The 13,471-nt window shown below is 47.5% G+C and overlaps 1 protein-coding gene across 1 annotated transcript in view; it reads left to right on the top strand.

Moving 5' to 3' along the window:
* The window catches only part of TGFB3 (transforming growth factor beta 3), a 28,876-nt gene extending 18,196 nt beyond the window's left edge, over positions 1 to 10,680 (top strand). Inside the window, exons 5-8 of the mRNA XM_029059878.1 lie at positions 1,988 to 2,095; positions 4,221 to 4,392; positions 7,562 to 7,715; positions 9,398 to 10,680. Coding sequence (XP_028915711.1) covers positions 1,988 to 2,095; positions 4,221 to 4,392; positions 7,562 to 7,715; positions 9,398 to 9,556 — 593 coding nt within the window. The 3' untranslated portion in view covers positions 9,557 to 10,680. The remainder of the gene's footprint in view (positions 1 to 1,987; positions 2,096 to 4,220; positions 4,393 to 7,561; positions 7,716 to 9,397) is intronic.
* Positions 10,681 to 13,471: the final 2,791 nt, after the last annotated feature.

The following is a 13,471-nucleotide window of genomic DNA, read 5'->3' as shown; positions in this document are numbered from 1 at the left end:
TCTAAGCAATGGGGTAAATACAAGGTCATCAGGTTGAACACGATCCCTGTCCCATATGGGGCTCAGAGTCTTAATCCCCATTTTACAGATGAGGGAACTGAGGCATAGCAAATCATAATTAATAATTATGGTTTTTGTTAAGCGCTTACTATGTGCCAAGGACTGTTCTAAGCACTGGAAAGTGAAGCGACTGGGCCCTGGAAAGTGAAGCGACTGGGCCCAGGTCACACAGCAGACAAGTGGCAGATCTGGGATTAGAACTCAGGTCCTTCTGCCTCCCAGGCCTGAGCTCTACCCTCTAAGCCACACTGCTTCTCTATACCTGGGGTATTTGTGAAGCTTTCTATGTGCCAGGCACTGTCCTAAGCTCTGGGAGAGATGCAAGATAATTCTGATAAAGTGGGTGTATTTTCCCAGGGAGACCCAAGGGGGTTTGGAAACTCTGACTGGGTTCCACTGGTCTCTATCAGGATTGTATGGGGAGACTGAGGAGGACCTCTCTGCTCTGGCCCAGAAAGCTTGCCATTCTTGTAGGCTGCTCTCCTCAGGGGAGGGTGGTTACGAACATTTCACCCTGGAGCCCTTCCTGGAGAATTAAGTGTGCTATTTAATTACTGGATATCTTCAACTGCTGGAATGTTCTTTACACCTCTGCCTACATCAGTGTCGGTCACCTTAAAATCAAGGGATGGAGAGATGCGTGTTTGAGAAAAGATTGAAAATATTAGGGCTCTCAGATCTGGACAGATGGAAAGCTGAGGGGGCAGATGAATGAAAGGTGACTGCCACCCCCCCACCTCCACCCCACCAACCCCACACAGTGGGACTGAGGAGCAGCCGACTGAAGCTTAAAGATGGTTCAAAATAAAGGGAAAACTTCTTGCCACAGTGGGTGGCACACATAATGTATTCATTACCAGAGGAAGCTGTGCAGGCAGAAAATACCACCAGGTTCAAGAAGGGTTTTGATTAATGTTTGAGAGGTCCACAATAGGGATGGAGTGGAAAAAGTTAGGGATTTTAGGTGGATTGCCTATGAAAACTGATGCAAAGCAACTCTCTTACTCTTCCTCCAAGCATGGAGGAAGAATACTGGACTCTACAGACCATTCATCTGTCCCAGGAATGCCACTTCTTAAGTTCTTACTGAAAACTCCCAGACGGTAGGAGCCATGATTGTTTAGCTCACTTTACAGAGCTCTCTGCAAGGGAGATAGGTGCTTATAAATGATTTTGATTATTTTGTTTCCAGAGGCCAATGTTTCAGATGTCCAAGTGTTTAATAAAAATGGGAAGTCTTCACAAAAGATGTTTTATTAACTTTCACCGCAGACCTTACTGTAAATAACTGGGGATCCTCATGTAGAGAATGGGACAGGAACCAACTCCTACGTCTTTTGTTCCAGGACTAGTTGAATCCAGTTGAAGCAAGTGCCCTATAAATATTAATCATTGATGCTGACCTCTCCCCTTAGGAGAGAAAAACGTGACTCTCCCTCCACCCCCAACCTTAACCTCAGGCAGATTTCCCTGAAGAAGGAAAATCCTTTATATTTATTCCTGGCTCCCACATGAGAAGGCAACAAAACAATCTTTTTTTTTTTTCCACCTGAGAAGTTGATCTCTCTAACTAGGGCTCAAAACTGAATTCTTGGTATTTTCTCTACTTAAAAATGGTAACTGTTCCCCTTAAGCCTTTGTCCATCTCTTCCTATATTTGGCATAGGTTAGATCCATTTATCAGTTCCTAAGGGTAGGGGTCTTTTGAACATAAGGGGTCAAGTGCGTACTCTTAGGGGTCCTTTCCCTCTCTTGGGCAAGTCACTTCACTTCTCTGTGACTCAGTTACCTCACCTGTAAAATGGGGATTAAGATTATAAATCCCATGAGGGACAGTGACTGTGTCCAACCTGATTATCTTGTATCTGCCTGGCATATAGTAAGGGCTTAACAAGTACCACTAAAAAACAATGTCCTTCCTTTGCAGAATCCAATTTAGGACTGGAAATCAGCATTCACTGTCCATGTCACAGCTTCCAGCCCAATGGAGATATCCTGGAGAATATCCATGAGGTGATGGAGATCAAATTCAAAGGTAATTTGGCGCTTTGGAATGGGAGGGTCAGTGGGACAGGGAAGACTATATGCCACTGCCTGAGAAAGCGCATTTCCACGGAAATCTGAATCCCTGAGTAATATTGCTTTATCCCATAAGTACAGGTGGCAAACTGAAATGGCTTTCAGGTCCCAGAAACACAGTTAGCACCTAGACAAAGAGTCAAGATGCTAGTTTGCAGGGGGATGAATAAACCAGAATGAACTCTGTGAATGTGTGCCCATGCTATGATGCTGTGTTTCTATTTTAGCTTGGTTGCTTGTGCTTACCTGGGCAAGGGAAGTGCCAGGAGGCCGTTTCTATGGAACAGACCTCAGACAATTCCAGTTCTCAGTCAGGTTTTTGCTTTTCATTTATATTCCCAGCTGGTCTGAGTGAAGCATGCCTAAGGTCTGGCAACTTGTCTAGATACAGTGGCTTTTCTGGCAGAAGACCCAGAAATTGCCTGGTATCAAGCCCTAAAGCCCTCAAGAGGTCTACTTTTAATCGTAATGACATTGGTATTTGTTAAGGGCTTACTGTGTGCCAAGCACTGTTCTAAGCACTGAACCCTACTCCCCAAATAGCAAGGATGTGCTCTCTGTAATTTATTTATTTATACTGATGTCTGTCTCCCCCTCTAGACTGTAAGCTCATTATGGGCAGGGAACATATGTACTGACACTGTAATACTGTACTTTCCCAAGCGTTTAGTACAGTGCTCTGCACACAGTAAGGACTCTGTAAATACAACCGATCAGCTGAAGTGACAACTTGTTTCCAGAACTGGAATCATAGGACTCACAAGGACCTTGAGCTCATGTAGTACGCATCCCTCTGCCTTTCAGCAAGACTCTGACAAAGCCACCCCAACCGTATAAATGTTGATTTAGTCTCACATATCCCAAAGACCATCCCTGCTAGCCAATCCTGTCTCTCAAACCTTCGATAAGTTTTTCCTCAATCTTAACCTTGCAGTAAATCCCCTCTGCAATCAAGAAATGTCCAGCTTTTTTCCTTTTGTTTTTCCCTTCAAGGAGAATAGCTAGGAATTATCCTTTACAAAAATAAACACCAGTCATGATTTTTTTTTTTTTTGGCAGGGGGGGTGAGTCGTAGATTGAGAGCAGTGGAGGTTAAGGGTTTCATCAGCACACCATATCACCTTCCCCCATTCTGACGCCTATATTTTCATCTCCATGGCTCCTCCTATATTTACATTTCCTTCTTCCCTTCCCTAGGGTAGTCTCTATTTAGTTGGATAGAGACATTCTAGAAGCTATCTTGGAAAGGAATGGGCTTAGACAAAGCCAGAGATTCTAAGGTGGTTCTTTGGTTTTGTCCTTGGCAGTTTGTTTTTCATCTAGTCTGTCTCCTGATACTGTGGGTGCGCGCTAAGAGTTCCACAAAGGAGTGTCCAGTAATCTCGAGTGCCATCACTGACCATCCTAATCATAAGAGAGGAAGGGAGCAAGACTCTTCAATCTACAACTCGTCGGCCTAGGGGACTACTGCCTTGAAATTCATGCCAGTGAAAATAAACCTTTGTATAGCTGAGTCTTTATCATCACCTCCAGCTTTCTCTTCTTCCACCTAAACGGTCCCAATTCCTTTAAGCTGCCCTCCCTGGTCCTATTTTCAATACCAATTATAAGCCCCATAATTATGGTATTTGCTAAGCACTTACTATGTGCCAAGCACTGTACTAAGCCCTCTAGAACTAGGAAATTCAGATTTCCTCTAGCCCACAAGGAGCAGGGAGCACGACTACCAACACTGTTATATCATACTCTCCCAAGTATAGTGCTCTGCACGCAGTAAGCGCTCAATAAATACAACTGGCTGATCGATTGACTGATGGGGTGGAGCCAAGGTTCTACTTAGGTTATGTGGTAGGTGCTCCCTGCTGGCCAGCTATTGGCTCAGAGGTGGTACTGTGCCTGATTAACTGGTATCTACCCCAACGCTTAGAACAGTGTTTGGAACATAGTAAGCACTTAATAAAGACCGTTAAAAAATTCCTGGGATGCTGCAGACCTCTCAAAAATGTTAGCTTCTTGTTTTTCCTAAATTCTCCTATTCCTCCAGAGGAAAACACTCTCTAACCCTCCCTTTGCCTTCCCAGGCGTCGATAATGAGGAGGAGCACGGCCGGGGAGATTTGGGGCGCCTGAAAAAGCAGAAGGACCACCACAACCCTCATCTGATTCTGATGATGATACCCTCACATCGACTTGACAGTCCAGGCCAAGGAAGTCTGAGAAAGAAACGGGCGCTCGATACCAACTATTGTTTCCGGTAAGCCTGTGCGCCCACTCTACTCCTGAGAGCTAATTAGGCCATGTCAGATAATATCAAGGATACCCAGTTCTGAGCAGGGCGGGAATCTGTGGGGGTGAGTCTGGAAGGGATGCTGGAAATAAACATTGTTGTTCTCTTTGTTATTCTAGGTTTTTTGTTTGGTTTTTTTTTTTACTCCTGGCGAGATTTCCATGTGATCAAAACCCATTTGTGGGTAGCTCAGGGAGGTGGTTATTTTATTAAAGAATTCCTCCTCTTTTTAATGGTAGTTGTTAAGTGCTTCTTATGTGCCAGGCACTGTTCTAAGCACTAGGGTAGATACAAGGTAATCAGATTGGAGTCTGCCCTCTAGACTGTAACCTCTTTGTGGGCAGGTAATGTGGCTGTTTATTGTTGTATTATACTCTCCCAGGTGCTCAGTATAGTGCTCTGCACACAGTAAGCGCTCAATACGATTGACTGACACAGTCCATGTCCCACGTGGGGCTTGCAGTCTTAATTCCCATTTTACAAATGAGGGAACTGAGGCACAGAGAAGTGAAGTGACTTTCTCAAGATCACACAGCAGACAAGTGTCAGAGCCAGGATTAGAACCCAGGTCCTTTTGACTCCCAGGCCCATGCTCCCTCTACTTGGCCACACTGCTTTTCCTCAGTCAATTATCCAGGGACCCAAAGATACCAGCATCCCATCAGCTCATTCCCTCTCATTTGTCAACTCTCTTCTCCCACTGCACCCCAACTTGCATTCAAGCTAACCTCCCTGTGGCTCATTCTTGACTCCTCTCCTTCCGACCCCTCAGCTCACCCCTTTCCCCTTGCCTGAAACTTCCTCCTCTTCTAAGAAAGTTCTTCCCATCTTCAAAATCCTTTGGAAATCCCACTTCCTCTTCTCCCCAACTCATATCCTCCCAACTCCCACTTGAACCCTGTAGCACTTCCCAGCCCTTATGTCAATCACCCCACATTAGATAGCTGTTGTAGTTATATCGATTAATGGAATTTAATGATAACTTACAGTGCGCAAAGCACTGTACTAAGTGTTTGGGAGAGTACAACACAACAGAGCTGGTAGAAATGTTCCCTGCCCATAAGGAGCTTACAGGCTAGAGGATTTTATGTATATATTAATTTCATAAAGCTGAGGCTTTTATTATCACCTTCAACTTTTTCTTATTTCAAATAAACAATCTGAGATCCTCTAAACTCCCCTCCCAGGGTCTCTTTTCAAGGGAATGAATCAGGATTTATCAAGTAGCGGGAACCAAGGCAGAGTTCCTAGGTTCCACCTGGGTTGTGAGTCACACGTCACTGGGCTCCCTGCTGGCCAGAGGGATGCCAGTTCCAAGGGAACTATCGAGGAGCCCAAGGCTTTACGAAGTAGATCTTTGCTTGAAACAACAAGTTCTGTTATTCAATAGCCTCCTGGTTCTTGGGGAGACCCACTGGGTAGCAAAGCCCTGAAGAAAAACACATTTTGAGAGATCTGCACCAAAGAATTAACATCCAGGTTACAGCACCACCATCCACTCTAACGAGTCTGTAATTTGGGCATTATCCACGCTTCATCTCTCTTACTCAACCTGCATCATCGCCAAATCCTATTGGTTCTACTTGCACATCTCTAGAATCCACCCCTTCCTCTCCATCCAAAACGTCAGCATGCTGATCCAAGCACGTGTCATATCCTGCCTCGACTATCGCATCCGCCGCCTCGCTGACTTGCCTCTGGCCTCTTTCCCCTCCAATCCATACTTCACTCGGTTGGCCGGGTCATTTTTCTAAAAAAAAAAATCATCCACCCCACTCCTCAAAAATCTCCAATGGTTGCCCATCCAACTCTGCATCAATCAGAAGCTCCTTACCATTGGTTTTAAGCAATCAGCTTTCCCTCTCCTATCTCACTTAACTCCCAGTACAACCTAGCCCACACGAATCACTCCTCTAACACCAACCTATTCGCCACGTCCCAATCTCATCTCTCACGCTATCGAATCTTCGTTCGCCCCTTCCCTCCGGCCTGGACTCTCTCCCCCTTCATAGCTCGCAGACCACCACTCTCCTCATCCTCAAAGTCCCGCTAAGGTCATATCTTCTCCAAGAAACCATCTCTGACAAACCTCTTTTCTCCCTCCCTTTTGGGTCCCCTGGGTACTTGGGTCGGTTCCTCCTAAGCACTTGGATACCAGTGCATCCCCAGTCCCACAGCACTTAGGTAAATATATCCTACGCTGCTTCCCCAACTCCCTCTCCCTTCCGCATTGTCTATGTCCTTGGATCTGTACCCCACCTCACCTTCAGCCCCACAGCAATTATGTACACTGTGTACAATTTCAATGTCTGTCTTCCCCATTAGACTATGAGTTCCTTGAGATTAGGGATCAGGCCTTCAAAGTCGATTGTACTCTCTCAAGTACCTTGTACAGTGCTCTGCACACAGTAGGCAGTTGGTAACTATTATTGATCGATAAGAGTCTCTGATCCCGCATTTTTAAGCTAGAAGGACTTAAGTCACTAGAGAAGGTGATGTTTTATGGATATGACATTCACTACAGAATGGGTTCAGGAGATCTATGCATTTACTGGAGGATAAAACACAGTCCTGGTGGCTTCTGAATTCAGTTTGCGCAGCGGGAAACCTACTTCTGGTAGATTTCCGGACCCAGGTTGGAAGGTTGAGTGTAGCATAAACTTCTAGGTGGCAGGGTTACGGTTTAATACTTAGTTTTGGATTTTTAAACAGAATCATTTTCCTTAAGCTTTCACTGCAGCCTGGGGTGATTCCAGCTGGACAGGGCCACCTTTGCCGACTTCCTCTCCCCTTCCGAGTAACTAGATCATCCTGATCACCAACTAATCACTCAGTGATTTTTACTGTGTGCACAGCACTGTACTAAGCACTTGAGAGAGTATGATATGACAGAGTTGGTAGACCCCTTCCTGGCCCACAACCATCATGACCCTGGGGCGGCCTCCCAGAAATTCATTTTTTCTTTGCCCGATTCCTAGACCGCACCCACTCGAGGCCAGCTTCCCACGACCAACCAGGAAGTCTCGTTCTCATTCTCAGGACGGAGACACCTCCTGATACCTGCAAAGTCTCTTGATCTTCCAGAAGCTCCTGAAGCTTCTTCCCAGATTCATCTTAGAGGAATGTTCTGTTTCAGGAACTTGGAGGAAAACTGCTGCGTTCGACCGCTCTACATTGACTTCCGACAGGACTTGGGCTGGAAGTGGGTCCATGAGCCTAAGGGTTACTATGCCAACTTCTGTTCAGGGCCCTGCCCATACCTCCGCAGCGCTGATACAACTCATAGCACGGTAAGAGCCCTCCCTCTCCTCGCCCACGATCACCAGGAGTGACCCTCCCATGTAGTCCTTTCAACTGATGAGAGGCAGCGTGGCTTAGTGGAAAGAGCCCGGGCTTCGGAGTCCAGAGGTCGTGGGTTCTAATCCCGGCTTCGCCGCTTACCTATGTGACCTTGGGCAAGTCACTTCGCTTCTCTGTGCCTCAGTTCCCTCATCTGTAAAATGGAGATTGCGACTGTGAACCCCACGTGGGACAACCTGATTACTTTCTATCTACCCCAGCGCTTAGAACAGTGCTTGACACATAGTAAGCACTTAACAAATACCATCATTATTAATTTCAATACCTTGGCCCTGACGATGTTACCGGGATAGATTCCTAGAGCCTACGTTTTAATGCCAGCCTTCTGGCCAGCCTCCAGTTTGTCACATTTGGCGCCCCCAAATTCCAGCTATAATTTTAGATGGCCTTCCTTTATTCTCTTGACTTATTGCACTGTGAGCAGAAAACAGCTGTTCCATTCCACCCCAGAAGAGGCTGCATTTCGCTGGTGCAGTGGGCCCCTGTTTGCAGTTGCCGTAGCACTTCACGATGAAAGGACCTCTACAATGGGTTGTAAGCTTGTTTAGTAACAGATTCCTATTTAATGAGGGTCACTGACAATGGAGGTGGGGAGTAGGGGGGGCGGGGGGTTCAGGACATTTTCAACTGGAGAGTGTACTCTCCCAAGGGCTTAGTATAGTGCTCTTCACAAAGTAAGCGCTCACTAAATACCACTGAATGATTGAGTCCTAAGGGCAGTCCCAAAGTCCTGGGCCAGAGTCAAATTGCTCCATGTAGAGCTGCTAGGGGGCTCCCTAGCTGGCTCAGAGCGTCCATTTCCATAAGCTTTTCAGATAAGAGCAGACACAATCCTGGCAAGTAATCAACCAGGGATTCTCCACAGCACAGCGTCAACATGCCCTCCCACACAAGACACCAAACATTTCCATTCACTAAGGGTCTAAACCCTCTGTTTTTAACAGAGCCCATTCTTACTTTTAGTTTACTTTTACTTTTCAGTCTTCTTAAGATTCCAGTTGAACCAGGAATGCTGGAGGGTGATTGTTCCTATTACTAAGTGCACTCGTTAATTATGGATAATTGTGGTATCTGTCGAACGCTTACTGTGTGCCGGGCACTGTTCTAAGCGCTGGGGTGGATACAAGCTAGTCAGGTTGGACACAGTTCCTGTACCATGTGGGGCCCTCAGTCTCCATCCCCATTTACAGATGAGGTAACTGAGGCACAGAGAAGTGAAGTGACTTGCCCAAGGTCACACAGCAGGTAAGCGGCACAGCCGGGATTAGAACCCACGACCTTCTGTCTCCCAGGCCCAGACTCTATCCAGTATTCCACGCTGCTTCTCGTGATTGAATCCTCTTATCTGTAGGGTATTTCCTAAATGGGTCAAATTCTGAACAAGTCCAATCCTGGGTCCCACTGTAATGGAAAACTTTTCAAGGGCTAACCAATGCTGGTACCGATCAAACCCAAAGCCCCATCTTCAGCAGAGAAGATTCCGGGAGACGCCGGGCCAGCCCCGAGAGCGGCGAGCATCCTGGCCCTCGTGCCGTGCTCTCGGAAGGGGGCTCGCTCTCCCGGTCCCGACTGCCCAAGACCTGGGGTTCTAACACTTGATGTCTCCTTACAGGTTCTGGGCCTGTACAACACGCTGAACCCCGAAGCATCTGCTTCACCCTGCTGCGTGCCCCAGGACCTTGAGCCGTTGACCATCCTGTACTATGTTGGGAGGACCCCCAAGGTGGAGCAGCTCTCCAATATGGTGGTGAAATCCTGTAAGTGCAGCTGAACCACGAACTGCCCCACCTGCAGCCGAGAGAGAGAGGAAGAGAGAGAAAGAAGAGAGAGAGAAAGAGAGAGAGAGAATGACAGAGAAAGAGAAACTGCCACTGTCTTGACCACCCAGTCCGAGGGGAAACCAAGGGAACAGACTTCAGCGAGGGGTCTGAACGCCCACACCCTTTGGCTCGGGACAATCTGCCGAGTTCGCGATTCCCTTTAGAAACTTGCCTCGTGCTCACTAGGTCTGGGAATCACTTGGTGAAGAATGGAGGGTTTATAACAGACTCCCCAGAATGCTGGATTTTCTGTTTCTGGATGATGGGGTGAGGGATGAGTCAAGGAGTTGTGCTATTTTGGTGGAGTAAGATGGGCAGAGAGAGAAGGGGGTGCTGGAATGGCCAAGAGAAGGAGAGACTGGCAGACAGTTTTGATCTAAGCTCAGGTTGGCTCCTAAACTCAACTTGTCAATCATCTGGGAATCTAGAGAGTATTTCCGTGAAACCAAACAGGCGAGGATTTCCTCTCAGACAGGTCATCAAGGAGGGGAAAAAACCCAAAACTGTACCGCTGGCTACTATGGATCTGAAATCACAAACAAACCCGCTACCTGTACAGAAGGGCTCAACTGCATCACTTAGCATCCTAAGGGCCTACCGGAGGGACGATACCCACCGAACCAAATCGATAGCAATACCATGCCCCGTGGTGCTGCTCACCTCCAGAGCAGGCTGAATATCTCCCCCAGGGTGATCCACCCCCTCCTGCCTTCTGCCCCTCTGACTGCTCCCCGCCCCTCTCCTCAGTGACTCTGATTCTTGCTCGCCCCCACGCTCCCCTGGACTTCTTGTTAGACACAGTCCAGGTCAGCCTGGCCCAGTGGGCTTGAGATCCACTCCGACGTCCGATGCTATGGGTCCCCGGCCCTAGCCCCCTACGGCCCTCTGATCCTGGAAGCAGGTGCTGTGGCGTGTTAGGTATTTTGGCAAATTACTTGTGTCTATCGTTCATTGACTTGGCCCCAAACTCACGGGTTGAGGTGTTTTGTTTTTCGTTTTTAAATATTACTCTCAAAAACTTTGTATAAATAAATGAATATTTTTGGGGGAACTTCAATCATTTCCTCTTCCAGAAGTGATGGAATGTCATTTACTCCTAAAGGTGTCTAAAGCGCAGCCCTTTCTCAACAGAAACCTCCCGCCCCCCCCCCCCCCCCCGCCCCACGGGACTAATGTAACTGACTCTGAATCCCATCCTCACCCCCTCTCTTTCAAGGGTCAGCCGCCCCACCCAGGAGATCTCTCAGATCCCCAGAGCGATTCTTTGTTTGAGGGAATCAGGGATACACGGTCCCGGCCACGGCCTAATCTTGCAACAGTTTCCTCTTGCTCCGATTTCTACCCAGCCTCCTCTTTTTCCCAGTGGGAGTGGTCTCAGTTACACGTACTGTATTGTATCTGTTAGGGAGGCCATAAATAACATAACTGAGCTGCCCAAGAGATATCCCCCACGGCTGGTTACAAACGTATTCGTTCATCTGCGCGTATACACTTGCATGTGGATACGTTTTGATCTTTCCATCACCACTAACGTATAAATTCAATATTGTGGGGAAGATTACACCACCACTTAGTGTAATTCGGTTCAATGGTCGGCAGTCTAAATGCACAAAGCCGGTATTCTCCGGCTAGGGCGTGCCTGTCTAAGGCTCCGTTTTCACCCCTGAGGACTCCACCGCTTGGGAGCCTGAGGCCAGAGAGACCGAGGAATGTCCACTGGAATGCCTTAGATCTCTACTGAGGTCTGCTCGGCTCCAGGGTAGTTGGGAATTCCATTTTGGCACTGATTCCATTCTGCAGGGTCACTTATGATCTGTGGATCAGGGCAGGAGTAAGAGACAGTCACCAGGGATCTGAGCCTGGAAATCACTAGTTCTGTATTTGTGCCATGTGAAAGAACAATCATTCTGAAAGTCCACGGGCAGCTCAAACTTATAGATTTCACTGAACTCTTAAGGATCAAGCGTGAGGTTTCTGTTTTGTCCGATTACTGACCTGGTGGCTCTTGAGCCAAGGTAAATCCAAAGGTCGCTAGGGATATTCAGCTGGAAGGCTGCCCAATCTACAGTGTCCATTAAAATCTTCATATCTCAATCTTTCCCCTGTTGGATCCACAATACAAAAACCTCAAGGTTTCTCCTCAAATATTACTACTTCATCCTGACATCTCAAAGGACCCTGTCAACATGTGAGGTTAATGTATATCCATTTTAGAGGCAACCTAGGACAAAGAACAAAATTAGGGGAGGGGCCAAGAGACTGGAGAGAGAGAGTCTTTAAGAAGAGAGAAGGGGCTCAGGTGAACCTAGCCCTTCGAAGGTTGGGCTAGGACTCTATGCACTCCCACGCTCCCATTTGCTTCAAGATGAGGTCACAGCTAGATATCATGCAGATCCTGAAACAAATGTCGTTTTTTATATCTAAACAAGCCTCCCCTTCCTTTTGGTCCTGGAGGAATGCTAAATAGCAGTCTACATCCAACCCCCTTGTGGGCATGAGAGAATTCATATCAAGCTGGTTAGGGCTCCAGGGCCCCCAAAGGAAACTGACAGTGTGATTCCAACTGTACTTTTTTACGGAGGAGACCTTCTCTAACCGTAATCATCAGATGCAAACAAAGGCAAGGCCTTGGTTGGAAGGATGACTGAGGAACACCCCATGTACACAGATATCAAAATACTGAGCTATTATCTGGTCGTCTCCATTCAGACATGTTTACTGGTGAGGCAGACCATGACGCAAGCACTGAAATTGTTGCCGGTGCTCACAGAAGAAGGGACGCCTGGACTGCCAGGCCACTGGGTGACCAGAGCCAGTAAAATAAATGAAGAGCACAAGAGGTGAATATTTGAGCCTGACAGAACACCACTCAGGCAGGGTAGGAAAGGCAAAAGAACACCAAACGTTCCACTCTACTCTGGTTGTTTTTGGAAACACCAAAGGAGGCCCATTTACTGAAAATAATACAACCCCCAAAACTTCAATGGGAACCTTCCCGGCGTCTCAGGAAAGGCAAAAGAACACCAAACGTTCCACTCTACTCTGGTTGTTTTTGGAAACACCAAAGGAGGCCCATTTACTGAAAATAATACAACCCCCAAAACTTCAATGGGAACCTTCCCGGCGTCTCTCTGTTTAAAACATCCACCACAAGGTCCCAACCATTTTCTCTCTATTTGCAAACCTACGTACCCCGTCACCGGTGGTGGTCAGGGTCGGAGCAGCAGAGTTCGGTTTTGCTAATTTTGTCCTCTGGTTCTGGGCCAGTTAAACATTTTTCTGATGTGAAGGATTCCCTGCTTGTGTAAGAGCCCAGAACTGGGAAGCGGGAAGGCGGAATTCTGATTTTGGCTCTGTGAAAAGGGGACTGCTTGCTGCCACTAGGAAATCAGTGGTGAAGGGTTCTGACTGAAGAACCGCCAGGGCCATTCAATGAGGTGGACAGACCCAGCGGGATATCTGAAAAATGGTTGTCTTGGGAGGGTGGTGAAGACTACAGAGGTTGTAAAGGCAACTAACTGCTGGGTTATGGCGTGGGGTGGGGAGGGGGTGAGTGGGTGGGGGGCAGGCACAGCATCTAAGTGGACCTCGGTATATAAAAGGGATTTTCACACATTTCACAGTGACCTGCAGCCCTGCCCACCTTCAAGTTCATTCCACTCCAGGCTCCCAGAGGAATGGGAGAGGGCGAGGGGCGCTGTGCGAACGGCTAGCTTTCTATTCAATTCCTTCGCACGGATTCCCAGTCCTCATCCCATATGACCGAGGCTTGTCTGGGCTTCTCCGTGAAAATGCCATCACCGTTATCATCTACACCCCAGAGTCAAAGTAAGGCCAGATGGGCAAGCCCTGTCAGTAGACATGAG

The sequence above is a fragment of the Ornithorhynchus anatinus genome, chromosome 1, assembly GCF_004115215.2.
Source record: "Ornithorhynchus anatinus isolate Pmale09 chromosome 1, mOrnAna1.pri.v4, whole genome shotgun sequence".
In the NCBI taxonomy this organism is placed as follows: domain Eukaryota; kingdom Metazoa; phylum Chordata; class Mammalia; order Monotremata; family Ornithorhynchidae; genus Ornithorhynchus; species Ornithorhynchus anatinus.
The sequence above is the reverse complement of the archived record's forward strand: the minus strand, read 5'-3'. Positions and strand labels throughout refer to the sequence as shown.